The sequence below is a fragment of the Dermacentor variabilis genome, chromosome 8 (genome assembly GCF_050947875.1).
Source record: "Dermacentor variabilis isolate Ectoservices chromosome 8, ASM5094787v1, whole genome shotgun sequence".
Classification (NCBI taxonomy): Eukaryota; Metazoa; Arthropoda; class Arachnida; order Ixodida; family Ixodidae; genus Dermacentor; species Dermacentor variabilis.
In genome coordinates this window covers 13,656,168-13,678,415 of record NC_134575.1, presented here as the reverse complement: position 1 = coordinate 13,678,415, position 22,248 = coordinate 13,656,168, and the positions used below count along the sequence as shown (strand labels likewise).

At 45.8% G+C, this 22,248-nt stretch overlaps 1 protein-coding gene across 2 annotated transcripts in view; it reads right to left on the bottom strand.

Moving 5' to 3' along the window:
• Positions 1 to 11,894: 11,894 nt before the first annotated feature.
• Mgtor (nuclear basket protein megator) overlaps positions 11,895 to 22,248 on the bottom strand; it is a 123,173-nt gene continuing 112,819 nt past the window's right edge. For both annotated transcript variants that reach the window (XM_075701202.1, XM_075701203.1), the window contains exons 45-49: positions 21,241 to 21,336; positions 20,482 to 20,665; positions 19,235 to 19,371; positions 17,416 to 17,523; positions 11,895 to 15,011 (exon numbers count right to left, since the gene is read on the bottom strand). In XM_075701202.1, the coding sequence (XP_075557317.1) occupies positions 14,389 to 15,011; positions 17,416 to 17,523; positions 19,235 to 19,371; positions 20,482 to 20,665; positions 21,241 to 21,336 (1,148 nt within the window). In that variant the 3' untranslated portion in view covers positions 11,895 to 14,388. The remainder of the gene's footprint in view (positions 15,012 to 17,415; positions 17,524 to 19,234; positions 19,372 to 20,481; positions 20,666 to 21,240; positions 21,337 to 22,248) is intronic.

Below are 22,248 nucleotides of genomic sequence, written 5' to 3'. Positions count from 1 at the left end.
CTCATGAATAGAACTGCTACTATTCAGGTGGGGCAGATTCGGTCGAGCGTGTACGAATTGGGAGCTCGGGGTACCCCTCAGGGATCAGTCATCTCGCCACTGCTCTTCAATATAGTCATGAAGGGTCTATCAGATAGGCTGGGCGGCCTCCAGGGCATAGATCACGCACTTTACGCAGATGACATCACGATCTGGTGTCCAAGGGGCTCCCTAGCTGAAATGGAGCAAGCTCTACAAGCGGCCTTGGACGAGACGGAGGCTTACCTCGCGGACACGGGTCTCAAGCTGTCTACGAGTAAATCGGAGCTATTGCTTTACAGACCCGCAAGGCAAAGGGTTCGGGGTCTGACACCCCTCAACCAGCTACCCGTGGCATTATACGCGAATAATGGGCAGAAAATTCCCAGAGTCGACTCAGTTAAGATCCTAGGCCTGCTCATAGACGCGAGGGGCTGTAATGCCAGAACAATTACCCACGTTACAGCCAAAACAGAGAATATGTTGCGGCTAATTGCTAGGGTGTCCAACCGAAAGAAGGGGTTAGGTGAAGACAACCTCCTTCGGATGTACAACGCGTTCCTCATGAGCCATATTAACTATGTGGCGTCAGCTCTAGTGTGGACAAAAACGGAAAAGACCAAATTAAATACACTCATGCGCAAGAGCATCAAGAAAGTGCTAGGCTTGCCTATTGCCACGAGCTCTGACAGGCTAGATCAACTCGGTATGCACAATAGCATAGACGAGATCATAGAGGCACAGGTCACTGCCCAGGTGGTTAGGCTATCGTCGACCCAAGCTGGCAGGCGAATGCTCGACGAGGTTGGCATGGCTCCTAGGATAATGGAGGACCGGCGTATAACATTGACACGAGAAACGAGGGCGACCTACCTGGTGAGGCCCTTCCCGCGGAACGTACATCCTCAGCATAACGAGGGTAGACGTAAAGCCCGTGCGCGAGCCATATTGAAGAAAGTTAGAGATGACAGAGACTCCGCGCTCTTTGTCGATGCGGCGCAGTACGGGAACAGGAGAGTGTTCGCGCTGTCGGTTGTAGACGGGCGGGGGGTGCTTCGGTCCTCGGCCTCGGTCAGAGCGGCCACCGCGAGTATAGCAGAGCAAATTGCGGTTGCGCTGGCCTTGTGTGATACAGAGCGTTCCTACATTTACACCGACTCGAGAGACGCAATCAGAGCTTACGAGTCGGGTAACCTCGCACGAGAAGCGGCCTCTATTTTAGAGAAAAGGGCTTACCCCGGTTTTCATTATATCACGTGGTTCCCCGCACACGTGGGGACGAACGTTCTCGAGGGATTCCCAAACCTCAACGAGCTTGCCCACGACCGTGCGCGAGAACTCACGCGTCGCGACGGTCTGGAGGCTCCGGAGGGGCAGGAAGGGCCTCAACAGAACGATCCACTCCTCACATTTAATGAAATCACTAAACATTACCAACTTGGTCGGAGAATTTATCCTCTGCTGCTACACTTAGAATGCTGCAGACGGGATCTTTCCCGTCGCGGGGATTCCTCAGTAGGATGTACTCGGATGTGGACCTTAGTTGTCCCGACTGCACTGAAACCTTTTGCTCAATGGCTCACATGCTCTGGCGATGTCCCGCGTTGCCTAACGACTTCCTCTCCAGCGAAGCCGAATGGGAGGAGGCCATCAGAAGCACGGTACTCCGAAAGCAAGCCCAGGCTATCCAGAGGGCCCAGGAAAGAGCGGAGCGTCACGGCGTTCTGTCCTTTACGTGGGCGCGGCCAGCGGCTACAATGGCCTCCCGTTAGGAGGTCCTGGTAGCTCCTCAGGATTAAATAAAGTTCGTTGTCTGTCTGTGTGTCTGTCTGTCTGTCTGTCTGTCTGTCTGTCTGTCTGTCTGTCTGTCTGTCTGTCTGCGACAATCTACGGTGACCCTGGTATACACCACCCCTTGCAATGCGTGTGGCCATGTAAAGAAAGCTTGGCTTGCACCGCCTTAGAGGCAACGAGTAGAACGGCAGAGCCATGGCGTAGTACGTCTCTGAGTGCATGGAATTCGCGAATGCACATGTACGTTTTTTTCCACGCATGTGAGCATGGAGGAATGAAATAAATCAGGAAGGAGCATCCGATCAAGCAGCCAGCCTTCGCAAGCCAACTCTTCATCAAGCCATCCCATTTCGCCTTTTCTCGCTCAAAAAGTCTGCCCAACACGTCTCCCTGCGGTCAACGAACTCGGCACCGTGTAAACGTGCTTGTTTCCCGGTAGGTTTCAATCGATGCGCACTTGCTTTGGTACTTTTCTAACCCCTATGGCCGTGTTCCAATACTCACCGTGAACGACAAAGTAGACGTCTAAGCTAGCAGAGCTCATCCTAAGTCTTGCTCCAATTCTGACGAAGACTTCGAAGAAGGCGGCTTTGCGAAGGCAGCGTGTAAGTCGAAAACGATGCAGGCTATTTTCCTATCTAAATAAGATGGTGGCTCAACAGGACGCTTGGAAACTCGACGGGGAAGGTCGTGTGCGCACAAGAAATCATATGTAGTCAAGCTTACATATATGCCTGATGTAAGTCACGTCGTGTTTCATATAGCTTGCGCGCGCAAATAGTTCAAATACACAAATATGTACGTTGTATGGCTTTGTTTTCTTTCTTTTTTTTTTCGTCGACTCGAGGTAGTGCCACTTCGAAGAGGCGTCTTCCCCTTGTCTTCGATACGGTTCCAGACAGACCCGTTCCATTACAGGGGCACGAAGCTGTCTCCTTAGATGCCTACGTCTCCAGTGCTGGCCAGAAGTGGAACACAACCTATGTGCACCTTTCTACCGATAAGTTTGCGCAACCTCAGTCGTTTATGTTGACGTATACGTTTATCCCCTTTGTTGCAACGTGTGAAGCCGCACGTTGCAACGAAGGACTTGAAAAGTGCCAGCGCTGAGCGCGGCTGGTGCAACAGTGGAAGACACTAAAATACACTGATGCAGGGAAAACACGGAGAATGCGTGAGATGGAAATTCAAGACCATGAGCAAATTAACGAGAACAAGGTGAAAGCCAGAGCCAATGTTTCGACAAGTGAACTTGTCTTTTTCAAGGCATGTCATCAAGACATTTAATCAGACACTGATGACACTGAATGCATTTCGAAGACACTGATGAAGGGCGGCAGCAGCGACGAGCTGGCGAACGCTTCGTGATGATTATAGCTTCAAGACGTCTCCTAAACTTGATTACGCGAGCTCCAACACTAGGCTCGTGAGATTGTCGTGTGGTCTTGTCGTGACGTCATGACATCATCATTACGTGGGAGCGACACTTTGGCGCTCACATCCTTTTCTGATTTTCGTTGCGAGGCCGTGCTGCAGCATAGCAGACGACTACGCGAGCCGCAGCGAGTATCAACACGTCGGGATGTTCTACTGCCACGTGACTACCTTTTGCGTCGTGACGTCACAATTGTGATCTGCGAAACGAAACCGAGACTGTCTCTAGAAAAGCTATTGTATTCAATAATTTGGGGCTCTAGGTTGCCGAGACTCTTAACACGAAAGTGTTCTCTGCCGATCTCCAACGAAAATCTGTCCATTTACGTACGCCACGCAATCATCATTCCTGGCATTATCGCGAGATGGCGCTGCATTGCCGATTTGTGGAGCATTGCCGACAGTGGAGGAAAAGAACTAGGAAGCTTACCAGCAAGTATGCGGCCTGTGGGGTGGGCAACACAGCAACAAAGAAGGTCAAGCGGAAAGTCAGAGAGGCTGAATTAATCTCATGGGTGGCGGCAATGGAAAAGAAACCTGCCATGAGTAACTACTTAAGGGGAAAAAACGAAATTAGGAAAGAAACCATTTATGATAACTCAAAGGGAAGCTCATTACTTTTCGAAGCGAGATCGGGATGCCTTAGAACACGCACCTATAAAGCGAGATATAAGAAGGAAGAAGAAGCATGTGCTTGCTGCGGTAAAGCTAGGGAAACGACGGAGCATATTTTATTAGAATGTGAAGACGTCTATCCAGCGGTCGATTTAGGCACCACTGGCCTCCTTGAAGCCCTTGGGTTCAGCGGGAGCAGTGGTAAAGCAAACAGGTCCGCAATAGACATCAGTAAGAGGCGATTGGAGGATTGGTGGAAGAAAAGTAGGGAAACGACAAAAGACGGAGACGTACAAAAGCACAGTTCGCAATAGGGTATCAGAAAATTTGGACGTGGTAGTTCATAGTGTCTTTTTTTTTTTGTTTCTCATTGATTAACCAAGGTAGGATATTAGGCAGCACAGTAGCAAGAGTTTGGCGGCGCAAGCCACCGCCCCGTTCCAAAGGGGACGCTCATAACATCCATCCATCCGTGTAATTAGATTTGTGCAGCATCTATCCATCCATCGTGCAGTGTCCTTGTACAAGATCTCTAAGTACACTGTACCCAAAGGGGGCAGAGTTGCGCTTGTTATAGCGCCCCTCCATACACAAGGTCATTCCACGCGCAAGGTCCCAGACCCCAAAAGAGACCATATCCGATTTTCTTCGAAAAACTTGGGACTATAGTTGGTGAATAGAACTGCGAGCATTTCTTCGAATAAACATAATTTTAGTCTTCCTTTGCTGTCTCTTCGATGCAGAAATGCTCGCCAAGCACTCTTTCATAGGATTTATCATCCTTCACTCCACACGCAATTCTTTACAAGACCTCATTATGTATCGCAGCGTGTTGATCACTCTCATAAAGTTGGGACCTATCTCTGCCACACAAGTTATTCTTCCCAGTCTTTCTTCCCTCGCACATGTATAGATTGGAGCCCCTTTCCCGCTGATGTCGTAAATACTTTCGTGAAACTTTAGCTAACATTGTATAACCAAGAATTTCTTTTTTGTGACAGAGCAGCTGCAGCTAACATTATATAGAAAGAAACCTCTTGTATTCTAGCATTGTGTTTTGTTCATACTAATCGCTGCGTTTTGCCTATTTCCGATGTACCACATGTTCTTTTGTACCACTCCCCTCCGTAATGCATCTCGCCCTGTGGGTATGAAAAATAAATAATAAATAAATAAATTGTGAACAAGGTTGCACGAAACTATTTCGCACGCAAAAAAAAAAACATGGTGACGTACGCGTTCTTTGGAGTTTTCGCAAAGAAGCAAAAGTTGCTTGGCGGCAAATGTTTTTTGATCAAGTGTGGAACTAGGTACAATGACAAATCGTATTTTAGAATATTCTACTTGCGTGGTTATTTCATGTGACGTCGTACGCACCTTGAAAAAGACAAGCCCACTTGTCGAAACGTTGGCTCCTGCTTTTACCATGTTCTCGTTTTGCTCACCGTCTTGAATTGACCCAGTAAAAAATATAAAAAATTGTGCGTCTCCAGATTTCTTGCATAAACATAGTTTGTTCCAGCCATCATACTTTCTTACTATATTTTTCAGTCGCTATAGTTTCTGTTAAAAATAATGTTCGACTATGAAATCAAGTACTTTTCCCAAAAATTACTTCCGAGTTGTCAAATAGTCACTTTCTGATTATATGTTCAGACCTAAGCTAATTATTAAAGCCTTCCAGATAAAAAATATGTGTGATAGCTCAATATTTGCACCAACCTTTCAGCTTGTGATTTAGAAATTCTGATTCGAGTAAATTTTGTTTTGAGCAAGAAAAAAAAGTTGAAGTTCGCAACCAATCTGACGGAACTTTCCTCTCTTAACCCGGGCCAGTGTTTTCATGACCACACCAAATCTTTCCTCGCGGATCGCAAGGCACACCTCCGACTATAGACACGGTCTCGGGAGGACCCTTCGAGCTAGGCACCTGCGACAGCCCGCAGGGCTCGGTCCTCTCCCCTCTCTTATTCAATATAGCCATGTACAAGCTCTCCGCTCGCCTCGCTGGAATCCCGAACGTGGGTCACGCCATTTATGCGGACGACATCCCGATCTGGGCGCCGGGCGGATCGCTAGCCATGCTCGAACACTCGTTACAAAGCGCGTTGGAAGATACGGAAGCCTTTCTTTCAAGCACGGGTATTGAATACACATAGGGAAGTTCTGCATAACCCAAATACCCTGTTCACGTCTTATCACAATATCACCTTAGGCATAACAGACTTAGAACACCTATGTTTAGAACCAAATGTGGTACTCAAACACTCGCCTACCTAGTACCTCATTTCCTAAATAATAATCGAGAAATCGCTACAATGATTCAGGAATGCAGGTCTGCTTACAGTCGAAAGGAAAAGGTTAGGCATAATCTTTTGTTAAGCTCCTAATGATACTTAAATGTCCTTGCGGTCTCGATAACTTTTTTTAGTCGTTTTTTCTCTTACATTTTTTATCCTTTTTGCTATATAATGTTTTGTAGCACTGATTATTATTAGTATTATTTGCTTGTTTAAATATTTCCTTGTTCTCGCGCATTAATGATGATATATTATGCAAAAAGTGGAAAATTTTACTTCTTTGTATACTTGATCGCTTGCCGCACACATTTTGTTCCTTTTCTTGTTTCTACATTGTTGCACTGTATTTTCACGATGATCCACCCCGTGAGCAATGTATGGGTAGGGGGCCTTTGTCAGGCAGTTGCATCTGCCTTTAGCCCCTACATCCCAGACAATGTATTCTCTAAATAAAGCATTCAAACAAACAAAAGGAACTCTCCCTCGCTAAATCCGAGCTACTGTTATACCAACAGTCCAGACAAGGGGTCAGAAACCTTGGGCCTCTTGAAACTCTGCCGACAGAACTTCGAGCTAAGAATGGACATCCCATACCGAGGATGGAATCGGTCAATATGCTAGGTCTCCTCATCGATGCCAAGGGCTGTGACTCGACGGCCCTCAACAGACTCACTGGACAGGCTAGTAATGTCCTAAGACTTGTAGCCCACGTCTCAAATCGAAGAAGCCGTCTCAAAGAGGACAATCTGCTCACAGCTTATCAGGAATTCTTCCTGAGTCATGTTATCTACATCACGCCGCACCTTAATTGGGGTAAGGCGGAAAAGGTCAAACTCGACTCCCTAATCAGAACCGGCCTCAAGCGCGTGCTCAGCCTTCCGCAGTCCACGAGCACCGAGAAGCTGCTGGAGCTAGGACTTCACAACACTATCGATGAGCTAATAGAAGCTAACACAGCGGCTGAAATAATGAGACTATCATCCACTAACCTAGGGATCTCGATTTTAGAAGAAGCGGGCATCCAACCCAGACATGGACCGGCGACCAAAGTTAGCTTGACTTGGGAAACCAGAACTCGCATCCACTAACCTAGGGATCTCGATTTTAGAAGAAGCGGGCATCCAACCCAGACATGGACCGGCGACCAAAGTTAGCTTGACTTGGGAAACCAGAACTCGCATCATGGTTGACCCCGTCCCGCGATACACCCACCCGGTGCATAACGAGGGTAGAAGATTTGCGAGAACCAAGTCCACCCTTAAAAAGATGAATCAGCAGAAGCTAGATGCCCTCTTTGTCAATGCTGCCAGATATGACAAGGGGGATAAGTTCGCTGTCTCGGCTGTAGACGCGGGGGGCAACCTGGTTAATGCAGCCTGTCTATACGAAGTTTGCCCATGTGGCGGAGGAAGCGGCGATCGCTATGGTTTTTCACAGCTCAAAAGTTCCTCCTCTTTTCGGAGTCGCGCACGGCGTTTAGATTTTTCTAGTCCGCCCTCGTGTCTGAACAGGCGAACAGTAATGTGAACAAAGCACTTCAAAGAACTCGGGAGAGCAGCGAAGGAGGATACCACATCTCGTGCTTCCCAGCCCATATAGATGGTTCAGTTAACCCGCTCGGATGTAATCTTAACGAGCAGGCCCACCTGAGAGCGCGCGATTTCACGTACCGCGCTTCCGCGGGTAGCCAGGCTTGGAAAGCGGTCAACATCCACAAAGATCCATTACGTACTTTCCACGAAACTGTTTTCCATCATTGACTGGGCATGAAGGCATTTCCACTCCCCACCCACCCCAACCCAAATTGAACAAACCTCAGGCTAGCACGTTCAGAATTCTGACAACCCGTTCGTACCCCACTTTTTGGTCCCATAACAGGATAGACACTGACCACTCACAGTCGTGCCCCAAATTTGGTAATGACTCATGGTCTTTTGAACACATGCTCTGGCTGTGCCCAGCCCTTAGCGCCTCTCCACCCATCACGAAAGAGCAATGGGAGGAATCCGTCAAGAGCAGCAATCTCCACATTCAACTCCAGGCTGTCCAGAGGGCCCGCGACATTGCGGCGGGACTTCGTCTCCCGGCCCCATCGTGGGCGGAGCCACCGACTTGATCTTGGGGAGCCTTCGGCTCCCTTAGATCTCAGTTCCTCAGGAGGACTCAAAGTTCCTGTCATGTCGCAACCAATCTCACCGGTAGGCACTACTGAACTGCGTCTTTACTGCAAAACGCGTGCGGACCACAAATGAATTCTCGCCGCGCTTATAAGCTCTTTACGCATTAACTATGGGCACGTGCTTATATTATGTGCGGTAAATGGCAGTAAAGTATTTCGTTTACGCTGTTCGAATGTTGATGTCCCCGCCGCTACACTCTAAGAAAAGTTTACACCCTTTGGGGTGCCCCTTCTGCCACACAACGATAAACGTCATCTGCCTTGATGCGTTTCCTTTCTTTAACGCTGCGAGCCCGGTACTTTCCAGTGACGAACGGCATGCGCGTTATCAGCATGATAGCATTCCCGACAGGAAAGTAGCGGGCGCGGCGTTTTCAAGAAAGGAAACGCATCAAGGCAGACGACGATTATCGTTGTGTGGCAGAAGGGGCACTCCTAAGGGTGTAAACTTTTCTTAGAGTGTACGTTTTACGATACCTATGTGCGATAAAAAGTAAGCCATGACTGTTTCGAGGTCATCGTCGAAACCAGCCAGCTATCAGAAACGAGATCTTGTGCAGGACGACGATTCATTGTTTTGCAAGTACTACAGATTAGCAGGTTACGAGTTGTGCAATAGCCTGAATCATCGACGCTCCGCGCCAACCGCGGCGGTGTATACTCTAAAAAGGTTTGCACCCTTTGGGGTGTACATTTGCCTCAACGATAATCGTCATCTGTCCTGCCCACATATCCTTTCTTTAATGCTACGAGCCCGGTACTTCCAAGCCAAGAACGGTATGCGCGCTATCAGCATGACATCTCGACAGGAAAGTAGCGAGCGCAGCGTTTTCAAGAAAGGAAACGCAAGCAGGACAGATGACTGTTATAGTTGTGCGGCAAATATACACTCCAAAGGGTGCAACCGTTCTTACACTCTTAGGCAAAGTTACACCCTTTGGAGTGCCCCTTCTGCCACACAACAAGAATCGTTATCTGCCTTGATGCGTTTCCTTTCTTGAAAACGCCGCGCCCGCTACTTTCCTGTCGGGAATGCTATCGTGCTGATAACGCGCATGCTGTTCGTTACTGGAAAATACACAGAGAAAGGTATGCAGAGAAATTCTTTACCTGCACACACAATTTACAGACGCACACAATTTTTTCCAGAACCTAGCCATATACAGCTTCGCTGTAAAAAGTCACAATAAGGCCACACAAAAGAAATGCAAGCGGGGTGCCTTCGACACGCCTTTAAAGAGTTTCCAGCAGATTTTTATGGCCCGTGGGCATCTTACAATGCTGATGCGATTGAAACAAGGGAACAATAAATTAAATACACACACTTTGCACCACAGCATATATGCAACCATGTGATCGGTGCTATCGCAAAGGATCGGTATGCCGGTTTGCCAACTGCAGTCTGACCAAGCCAAGCTGCCATAGCCAAACTTGTCGCATACAGAGGCGACTACTCATGGATCCCTACTCGGCTACTATGACCATCAGTCCAGTAGGTGTGTCTAACCTCACTCTCTATCGCTGGTAAAGTCTACGAGTGGGAACATACCAACGGCGAGCTTGCCTCAATGCCTTGTCATCAGACACTTCGCTGGCACCAGTGCTTCGGCTGCTAGGCTTAACCAGTGCCACTTGGTCAAAAACACACAACCAAAGTTCCGGTTTCGTACCCAGTCGATATGGCGGCAACTTTGTTCATGGTTGCCATGTTTGTGGCGTCATGCCCTCTTCACGTCCAAAACACAGTGCAGCGTCCGAAATTTCAGTTATGCTGCAGTGGTATTGGTAGGTGGCGATGCCATAAGTATAGGTCCTAATAATCGCACAGGTCCAAAAAAATAGGGTGTCTGGAAAGTTGGTCAGCAACCGTACTTCACATTCTTGTTACTAGAGTATTTTCTGGCACATAAAATAAAAAAAATTTGCTTGCCTATAACCGATATCATGATGGATCCTGCATTTTCGATTTCGTTGTAGCGGGAGTACTCTATTAAATCAAAGCATGATAAAGGAAATTTTATATTTATTTTATATCCGTTAATTCGTAATATCCGTGTTCGTTATATCGAGGTTCACCAGTAGAACTGTGCACTGCTGCCTACCCCTGTTTATGTATTCTGGAAATGGTAAAAGCATACAAACAGGTCGAGAGTTTGTAAACAGCAATGCACATAAGCCACGCTGCGTATCTATTTGAGCTTCCACTTCCTCGCTCATCGACCACCTCCTATCGCACATGCAACCCCATATTCTCCAAACTACATAGCAAGTTTATTTTCTTGTACCACCCAGTTGCCTGGTTTTTAAAAAGAGTACTGACATGAAAATTTGGTGTCCCGCTTTTCTTGCTTTCTTTTTAAGTAGCTGTCGGCACCGTAGTTACAGTGCAAAGCCTCAATTCCTTGAGCGCGCCACAAATCGATACTAATTACCGCACATTTCGTACAGCCCCCCCTTTTCCTCCCCCTTCAGAGGTCGTGCTACACTTGTCAAGCGCAGCACAGCCTTAGAAGTGAAAAAGGTTACTTCTCATGTCAGCGAAAGCATAGGTTGCCGTTTTGGCGGTTGGAGGGCACAGAATGACCATGTAGCCAAAAGTTGCCAAACTGGCCCTTCCGATTGTTCGTGTCACTTGGAAACACAAGGGGATGCCAAGACTTGGCTTTAGGCACGATGGCCACAGTGTGTTTGTGTGTTTATGTGTAGGCATCAGTGGTATTAGGTACAGGACCACCACAATCGGTTTCAGTGACCGAATGGGTAGCCTTTTCTCCATCCGAAGCCGCCCTGCTCTTGGTGCATGTTGAAGTGGTCGCATTAAACGCTAACATACTCCATTATTAGCTAGACCCTCAGGAGATCGAGACTCCATAATATAACTACTGGGTCGAGGGCTATCCAATAAAGTAATAAAAACTAAGCAAAAATTTTCAGTCAGTACTCCTTTAAGCTTGCCGCACTTTGATGTGCAATATTCAAAAAAAAAAAAAGAAAAGATTGTTTTGAATATAAGACGAAGTGCTTTCTCAAGCTAGGAATAGAAAAGAAAAAAAAAACTTGCGCTATACAAACTTTGCTGCAAGCAGTTTGTGCAGCTGAAACGACATGGCATCATTAGTCTTTGTACCTGTGTCCATTAATGGCCTTGCGCAAGGTGAAAATGCAGTGTAAGTGAAGGCCATGCACAATATACTGTAAGCTAGAGAAAAGTTAAATAAAACTAAGGTTAGTGAGCCAGGTTGTAGAGTGCACTGAATGGCTTAAGAGGGCGCAGAGCTTGTTTGTGTGAGAACTGTTGAGGCCTCGGCTGCATCAAGACTGCTCACTATTCAGCATGAAATAGTACGACGGAGGAGCTAACACAGCAGTTCAATTTGGCAAAGAGTAAGCAAAAGACTGTGCCATATGAGTTGCATTGCACCATGAGATATGTTAGTGGAGCTATGGTCTAGTGGCCTGAGGACATCCATGCCGTCACCTTTTACAACATTAAAACATACATCTGAAAGCACGAGACTGCTGCTTTATCAAAAACAGTGGAATGTAGACGCATGGAGTGTGCCGAAAATTTTGTTTTTAATTTTCTTTTTTTTTAACACTCCGCAAACACAATCAGGCATACACCACTTGGGAAGCAATGAGAGCACCTTGCTACTGCAAGTTCTGGAACCAAGACCTACTTGACCACAAAGTCATGTGAACAGACAGCATTTTCTGTTACACTAAACTGCACATGTTACATTGATTGGCTCCAGTAGTTGTGACATCACATGAAATGCACTCAAGTGAAGATCAGCGCAAGCCTGGTCAACAGGACACCCGAGTTTTGTGCTGTACATTGAAAAAAGAAGAAGGTAAACATATTCCAAGAACCCAGTTCCTAGAGGCTGACAGTTTGCGAGAACTACTACAGCAGCCAGCTCCAAAGACATAGCCTTGTCATCATACTGAGCAAGAAAAAAACTGCCCTTCTAAAGTAAAAACTTTCATTCCCGGAAAGAAACATGAACACAGGCTTAGGTGACCAACTAGAACAATTAGACTCTCTTTAAACCTACCTGTAATAGCCACCCCAACAGGAGATACATACTTTTCAAACCAATTAAAATATGCACAGATTGAATACTAAGTAATGAGAGATGAGACTTACACATTGAAAAGGCCTCAAATTCGTGATTTTATGCCCTGAGAAGCGCAATTATGGTGAAAAGAATGTGAACTGTGCAGAAATGTGGTATTAATTCCACCAGGAAAAAGACGTCATGTCTTACGTTCTAAAAGAACAAAAAAAAAGAAAAACAGGAATTGAGACAAAAAGAAGACAAGATGTATTGGTCACTGCCACATTTTTTTTCATCTCAGCCCTTCCTTGGCCTTAAGAAAGAAGCTAGTAATAGCAAGTTTCAGAAAGCTTTGGCATATTGGGACAAACAAAGCATGATAAATGAGGAGCTGGAGAATGAGATGGTATAAAGCACGGTGCTCAGGTGTCTCTGAAAGAGCATGAATCAGCATAAAAAATGCCCAACAGAACACATGGAGAGACAAGCAACTGTGCTGTACAGCAAATGAGTGTCAACGCATGGAGAAAGCAACAGGTTTCTCAGGTGAAGCACCTGTTTGCATTCTTAAACATACCAGAACTCGAGGCACCTCCTTGACTGAACTACCCCGTGCATTTCAATAATGCAACTTAGAGGTTACTAACATGAGTTGCTTAAGAGACGCTCCTCTAAGTCATCGCCTTGGAGTAGACACTGGAAGTATCCAGCAACAAAATTACAGCGCAGCAATTCCTGAGGTATATTTGTGTTACCAGACAGTTTAAGCGTCAACTCCAACGTGACGGCACCGAGAAGTGTTTCTCAAGCAAACCACTTGTTACATGAAGAAGGGTTATTGAAACACTTCTTTGATTCTTCGAAACCAAGAGGTGGCAACATTGTCTACTGACAGGAGTGAAGCAAGTACCTCATGTTGAGGAAGATCTAAGAATGGGGGACCAACTGTTTGGGTGGTTTAGTGCAGACCTCCTTAAGATGAGCATTCAGTTGTGACAACTGATTGCACAGGTGTCTGTGACAGCCAGTTGTGCATGCTAACAAAACTCGGCGAGCGGGCAGCTTGGCAGCTACTTGGTTGGCCATTGTTTCAAGCATGGCTGGATTCTAGTGTTTTAGAAATGACTGGTGATCACTTGTCCCCTTAATCACCTGCTAATCTGTTCACCTAGCTGATAGCTGCTCACCTTAATCACTCGCTTAATCACCCACTAGGTTGAAATTGGTGTGTCGCTGTATCCTGCCATGACCATGCATTAAAAACACTGCAGCCATTCAAAGCAGTTGTGAATTTACTCACATTGTCCTGTTGTGTGCCACTAACTGCTTTCCTTAAGGGTAAGTTCACGCAACTAAACACTAGCAATTTTGCGCATGGACTTACATTCACGCGATTCGGAGGTACTGGAAAGTTGCCATGCACCAAAGGCACCAATGAATAAAAAGATTGAAGGCTTGCATCACTGCTGCTGAAGTACCAGGTGAGACCCACGGGTAAAATTGGTGACATGGTGCATTGTGTTAACTTGCACCCCTTAAGTGCGAAGTCCTTCCAACAGTACGTGCCCTTCATTTAGTTTGATCTTCGGGCAGATGCATTCATTGTCATTAAGACCAGTTCTATTATTCAGAACTTCTGTGAAATAATGCCATCACAACAATGCGAGCTTCCTTTCACACAAACCACACTTCTGCCACTCCTTTGCAATCAATATTTTCCCTCTCTCAAGTGCTCCTCAGTAAAATAGAAAAAAAATTACTTGTCAACGTGAAAACTATACAAGCACTCATGAAAATGATGATGGGCTAAGCTCACAGAAAGAGTTGCAACATTGTGCTTGCAACTATTGCCACTCCTCTGAAGTGTCAGCAATCGCTGTGCCCTTAGTTACTCTATGTGTTTCCCTATCGCATCAAGAACCCACACCTACCCCTGCATCTCTGTTCGGCGACTACTTGGCCCCGCCTTGAAACGCACCCACACAGCTCAGAACGGGTGTGGACCACGGCTCCGAGGGCCACCTCCCCTCCAGTTCGGACTCCACATGAGTCCTGCTGCACCTCGCACTGGGTGGCCCCTTCCTTGAAGCCCCGCCCCTCGACCCTGGGGGCCGGCCCCTCGACCCTGGGGGCCTGCCCCTCGACCCTGGGGGCCAGCCCCTCTACCCTGGGGCCCAGCCCCTCTACTGTGGAGGCCAGCCCCTCGGCCCTGTGGCAACGAGCCTCGCAGGCGCACCCGGCGGCTGCGCAGACCGCGAACCATGTTGGGACTCCTATTATGTTGTTGTTGTTGCTGCTGCATCTGCTGCTGCGGCGGCTGTGTTGACGCCATGGCTGACCCGCTGGTGGCGCCGGCCGCGGCAGTAGGTGCCGTCGCGTGCGCAGGCGGAGGTGATGGGAAGTGGGCGGGGCTCGGTGACGTTGGGGCTCCACCCACTGCGGCTTGCACCACCGCCACAGAAGGCGGCAACGTTGCTGCCACTGAGCTCGAGGCCGGCTCGGGCTCCTCCCACACAATGCGCCGGCGCTGCGGCGGTGCCTGCTGCTGCGTCGACTGCTGTTGCTGTTGCGATGGGCCTCCAGGTGACGTCGCTAATGAAGCTTCTCCACCTGCGTACAATGCCCAATTGCGGGAAGACAATGAACTTAAAGTGATGCTGGTGCAATAAAGATAGCAAGCAATCAAGTCAGCATACTTGCCATTTATGCCAAATTTGGCTAACTGGAAGATATACAGCAAACAGTGCTCAAGACAAGGCAGGCATGAAAAACAATGGCAACAGTGCTGTAGGCAACAGGCATTAATTAAGCAATAATAGTTTTTTTAAATTATTTTTTCCCATATGTAATGCAACATGGTTTCATTTCTCTCTTTCATACTACAAAATGCAAGACTTAACCACCATGCAACTAACATTTGCAGAAAAGCTCCCTTTGCAGTCACAGATTCCGTGACAAAAACAAAAAATACACAGACAAAAAATAAAAATGCGCACAAAGAAAAAAGACTTATTGTTTTTGCATGTTCAGTCATTGAATATGATAGGCAGTACATGCCATTGAGAAAAAATAAGCGAGGTACATGCGTGATATGCCGAGGGCTCGTGCAGCAAGGGTTTTATTTGCATCCAGGTCAATTAGCTTTAGTAGTCTTCACTGCATCACAGGAATGCAATGTGGTGAACCATAACACTAGCAAAAAAAAAAACCACTGTGCAGCGAATCATACTACCTGCGTCCGCTATCGGGAAAGAGGATTGCCATGCTGGTTCAAGACCACAAAAGACCTCCAGGTCCGATACACACGCCACTCAAGAAATTGATGGCACTCGATCTTCTCATTGAATGGCTCCGGTTACGGGATTATAAAATTCCTGCTTTCCACATTCCCGAGAGACTGTCCAAGACGTACGGAATTTTCAGATAAACTTCAGTAGGTGTTTACACTATGGGACCTTTTTCTGTACTAAATATCAATATTTTTGTATCTGCACCATGTATTCAATAAACTTTAAACTTTAAACTTCAAACTTCAAAAAAAAAAAAAGAAAACTTCAGAAAAAAAAGAACATCTGCAACAGCAGTTGTTTTGATGCCACAATACATTTAATTTCCCAGTTTCTGGCTACACAATATGGCAGGTTTAATCGCCATGCAACTAACCTTTACAAAAAAGCCAAATTATGCCCAAGATTGAATACACAAATGTGCGTGTATGGGACGTGGCATATGTCTGTAAGCGAGAGTAATAAATGAGAAAGAGAGCGGTGATATCGACAGTTTCCACAATGTATGCGAGGCAATCCCCACGGCTTTCTGACAGTGACCTGCACAGGCAGCAAGGCATATGCATGGCTGTAGTTTACTGAGTAGAGCACCACGCTAAGAGGTCCTACTACAGTAAACTCTCAGTTGTACGAATGTCGGTTTATCGAATATTTCAGAATACCAACTTTTTAAAAATCCCCGGCAGTTTTCTTATATATTTTATGCAAAAATGATTCACTTAAACGAATTTCGGAAGTGTCAATATTTCAGTTTAACGAACTCGCTCAGAGGACCAAGGCTTGCACTGCACTGCAGGCGCAACCGATGCCCGCCCTCGTCGAACTGCCGCTCTGGCGGCAATGTAACGTCGTTGGCACTACAGTGCCCCTGGGGCAAAGCAGCGGCGCGGAAAACGAACGGCAACAAGGCATGGCCTCCGAGATTGCCAGCACAAAATGAGCAAGCATGTAATCTCGGAGGCCATGAACAAAGTAACATCACGGGCGCTTACAACGCCGCCAGAGCAAAGCGGCGATCTGTCACATCATAAACCACGTGGTGTGTGTTTTTTTCCGACCGGCTAGTCGTGGCATGGTCGTCCGTCTCTTTCTTTCCAGTCTCGTCGGTTCCGTGTATGCACACAAACGACCCACGTGGTGTGTTTTTCATTGATATATACAAATTCCATTTCACACATTTCTAACACTATGGATGCCATGTCTTTTGCTCCATGAATTGCACTTCAAGCTTTTGACTCTGTATGCCATGTCTTATGTTGGTCTAGTGAATATTCAGTTTAGTGAACTTTCAGTTAAGTGAACTATTTCCTTTGGTCCCTTTAAGTTCACTCATGTGAGAGTTCACCGCATTACATTAACAACCATGCTATGTTTTCCCTACTTACTGATAAAGTTATTACAGGTTTCATATGACATAAAGGCAAGTATATATCGCCCATAAATTCACAAGAGCATTACCTAATGACTGGGAGGGTTAACTTACCATGTTCGCAACACGCCAGAGTCACTTTATTCTCTAGAATGTTGCAGCACCAAAGGTTCACAAGCATCCAAATACTCAGTCTGAAAACACTTCCAGCAGAGTACCAAGTAGATCGTAAACCCTTGAAGAACAATGCAAACATTGGCTGCCATGTTGATGCAACAAGAGTACTATATTATTGTTAGATTTTGTGTGGAAGAATACAAAATGTTTGACGAACGTCAACTCACTGACAGAAACTCACCTGAGGGTGCTGGCTCCTCTGAAGCCTGCGCCTCAGACCCAGCATCTGCTCCAGTGTCGGTTGCTTCCCCTTCTGATAACAGCAGCTCTTCTCTTTCCTCTGGGGTCACTGAGAGAGACCGAGGAATGGCACAAGTGCTCACTTAAAAGAGAAACGCCGTCCTGACACAATGTCAAAATTATGCTGCAGCAAGGGCTGATAACAGCAACTGCACACCTGTAGCTGCCGATGGGCCAAGGTTGTAATGACAGATAGCACTGAGCGGAAGCTTGTATTCATGTTTTTCTAGCTTATTGTATCAGAGTAAACAAGGAACTAATTGCAGTGTGATGGGATATGCTTCAGAGTGATCAGTACATAAAAGCAGTGCACTAAATGCGACGGACCACAGGTCAGTGCAGAAAGCATAAAGAGAGAGGCATGGGTTCATACGCATGCCTATACATTGTCATTGAAAGATTATGCAGCACGAGTTCCATACATAAGTTGAATTTGCGAGCTGCTTGTGCTTGCCAGCTAGTGAAACCGTAAAACACTGATCCCTCCTAATCAGTAGAGCCTTTTGGCTGCACCAAAATACCTGATATATTTGATTTTCATTATAGGCATACACAGTTTACTTCCATTAATTCGCCTGCGGTTAATTTGATCCCAACTGAAGGTGTTAGTCGGCACCCATGCCATTTCTATGGGCCCAAACTTTCCTTATTTCTATCCTAATATTGACTTTGGTCGGATAATTCAAATTTGACCACTCCACACTTGCGCCTTACCCGATGATGACTCCAATAGTGACCCTTTTTATGGCAGTGTCTGTCTATGCGTAGCTTAGGGGGCAGTACTGTGAATGTCTAAAGCACCTGTCAAAAACACCTATTTTTGGCCTGCCAAAGGAAAATTTTTAAGCAATAACTGTAGATCACAATGTTTTATTACACTTTTTACTCGATCTTAAGGTGCATATTTCTTTTAACAGGAAATAGGGGTGAAAATTGCCTGTGCAATGCAATCGGGTACGAAACCTAAACCACCTTCACGGTGTTTGTGTGCTCATACAGTTGTCATGCATTCCTTCTCACACCGCCATCCTGATGCCATCGAGATGGTTCAATCCTGGTCATTTCAGCTTCGTGACCTAACTCTCATCATGCTGCCGCCGTCTTGCCTTCCACTCCGAACAAGCGGTCCAAGTTGTCTAATTTCTTGGGCTACTAGGTATGTGCTTGTGGTCGTGATGCCATTGTGGTCATTGCATCGTCGTCATTCCAGCTGACATCAGACTGTCATCATGCTGTCATCATCACACCATCATCGTCACACAGTTGTAGTCATGAAGTCATTGTCTAGCTGTTGTTTTATCATTGTCTTCATTTAAGTAACGCCATCTCATTGTTGTCCTGCCATCGTCGTTTTACCACTTTCATCATACCTTCGACGTCATTTTTCTGCATCATTCTATCATAATCATACCGTCCTCAATCATGATTCTGTCACCCCTGTAGTACCACCATCATCAGACAGTCGCTATCGTGCATCTGTTGTCAGAACTTTGTCATCATGCCTTCGTGGTCGTGCCATGGTAGTCAAACCAGTTGTGTCATCCAACTCTCATCATGCCGTAGAGTTAAGTAGCACAGTGATGAGTGTCACATGCCTCCCACATGTTCTCAGGGACTGACTTGATGCAGACATCTGTGGTTTTTGGAATATGTGCCGAAGTGAACAACACCAATTATGTACTTGCAGGGTACGCTCTCACACATTTACATTTCAGAGACTCAAAACGGAACATGAAATGGCTCCACTGCCGCACACTTACCTTCAAGAACAGGCACAGGAGAGATGACAATAGTGGGTGGTGATGAATGAATGACTGCTGGCTCTGCTTTTGCTGGTGACTCTTCTGGCTCTGCAGGTTCTTCCACAATCGGAAGAACTTCGACGGCAGTTGAAGGCCTAGAAACAGTACGCATGCCGCATTATTATAAAATCAATGCAGTCACAGAGCACGAAGAGAAACGTGCAAATAACCTTCCTCCTGAAATCAAAAACTATTAGTACCAGTTACATTGCAACTACTACTGCAACCCCATCAATGTTCTCCAGCATCATCGTAATCATTGTGAGCCTCTGCAATACTTCTGTTTGCTTCCTTGCTCTGCGTAGACTGAAGTAACCCTACACTCTCATTTTCAGATCCTAATCACTCTGTCTAATGATCTGCCATCCTCAATTACATTTTTCCTCCAATTAAGTACATCTGGCAATCGTCAAAGATCATCGGTTACCTAACTACACATTCACAGCATTTTTAACTCCTCTTTATTATTACCTCAGCCTGTGTGATCCCTAATGCATACAACTGCCTATCTGTATCTACGCACTACACCTCAACTGTTAACATATATCATTTTCCATTCCAACACTTGTAGCACAGTCCATAGCTTCTTCTGACATAACATTTTAGCCACCATGTCTCAGCTTCAAAAGATGTTGCCAATTGACACGTTTTCTTACTTGTACTTTTTTTAATACTATGAATGTACAAGCCTTCTTATCCTTAAAAAAAAATACTGCCAAGTGTGAAAGCATCTGAAATAATTTACAGCATTACATGGTTCAATGACCAAGTTTCGGTTTCAGTATCCAGAAGGTTCATGCATCATAACACCAAAATATACTGACTTGCTCCACTTATGTGATTACCGTAGCTGCCATACTCAATTTCTTTTCTTTTATGCGAAACACCATCACATGTAGCCTTACTGCTGCGCAATGTCGAAAATTTCACTCCAAGTCATGACAGCACAACAGTGTTTGTGATGCCAGGTACGGCATTATCAAGACCAATCTTAGTATAAAATTAAAATATTTGACGTTTCCAAAGATTTATGACTGCTAAATGTCATGCAAGAAACATGTGGGATAGAGTTCCTACAGCTTCATAAATGCGTGTCAGTATTACTATTTTATTTCCATCATCACTTCCAGACAAATGCGTTGCTGTTATCGCGATGGCATAGCAAGTTATGCAGAATGTTACTTGGTAAAACATCGGCCCCGTACCCTTCGGTGGACTCTGGAGCCTCCATGACCAGGACAGTGGGTGGGCTGCTCACGACGAGTGGTCCCGGCTCTTCTTCCTCCTCCTCCTCCTCTTCCTGGCTGGCCGCCGCTTCCTCGGGCGTTTCCTCGGGGGGTTCCTCCACCACAGTTGTCTCTCCTTGGAACAAGGACGTGTCTCGCGATTCTGTGCAGCAGGCATGCAAGGAGTGTCCTTCAAATATCTTTATGCCACGAAATGGGCTTACACCGCCCATTCAGACATGGCACTTTGGATTGTGACCGAGCCCTATTGGGACAGAGATTCGAAATCACGATACGCTCTTTTGCGCAAGCTACAGAAGGAAGCCAATTGCGATTGAGAAATTAAATCCTAATAAGCCTTGATCATGATCGAAAGTATCCTATGTGCAGCCTGAAAAAAAAAGCCTGAAACAGCACATGCGTCACATGAGTTGGGCACAAAGCCGCAACTCCAAAGAAATGTTAGTCAAAACTCAATAAAACGAACATGGGTGTGATGATGCACACAAAAGAAAAAAAAAATTTGTTCACAAAAAGCTCAGAAAATCCACACACACACACACACACACACACACACACACACACACACACACACACACACACACACACACACACACACACACACACACACACACACAAGCATAGGACACCATGTCCTTTGTGCGTGCGTGTTTTAGTGTGGTTTATTAGTCAGTTTTCATGTACCAATCTTTAAATGCAATTAATATGAATGCTCACCAGTTGGAGAGATTTGCAGTGGCGTTGATGGCACACTACGGCCACCACCTTCCTCAAAGTGCGATAGGTCCATCCGTGTGTCGTCTACTCCCACACCTGCAAGCATAACCGTGTATGCTATAACTATTTTGCCATACAAATAAAATTTTACCAGTTTTTTTAACATCTGGAAGCTTCTTTTACTATGTTTAGGTGCCAGGTGTTTTTCAAGAACGCAACAAACTAAATTTATGTATAAGTAGCACATTAGCAGGCCTTAAAGGGGCCCTGAACCACTTTTTACTGAAGTAAAGAAATGCATTTAAAGTTAAAATAGGCTATTTGAGAAAAACTTTGCCACAAGAAGTACTTCAATGCGTTCAGCAGAAGCGGACTTATTGGCAATCAAACATGGTCTTCGCAATGCTTCCACTCCTTCTTGAATGGCTTGCACTGCCAAGGCTACTGCACAACGGGGCGTATCCACAACGCTCCGCCTTCTAAATGTCACCATGGCATGCAGTTCAAATTTGCTTTTGGGTTTGAAAGTTTATTCAGCATAATGAACATATACAATTGCAAAGTACACACTTTTGGGACCCAACAAATTTGTTAAAGGGTCCCTACCGATTGTTATTAGGAAAAAACACTTCTATGGCAGCTGTTTTTTTTTTATACTGCAAAATCACATAAAACTGAAATAGCTGAATAAGTAAAACAAGAAAATACAGTAGTAGGGAACATTTCACAAATAAGATACATTTTTCTAACAATTTTCTTTATGTCATTGAAAACATCGGCACAGGAAAAGAAAAAAAAAAGAAAAGTGAGGGCATGTGCAAGCATGCGCAGTGTTATGCATTGTTGATAAGTGAGAGTTTTAATTGTTTAAGAAATTGTTTAAGAAAGTCCAGTGTTAACGTAGATGCCACTACTTCCAATTTTGGTGCCAATGACCCGCCAAACCCAAGCCAAACGCGGTTGTCCTCAGCAAATTGCAGTGCACTTAGCCAGCGGACTCGTGGCAAC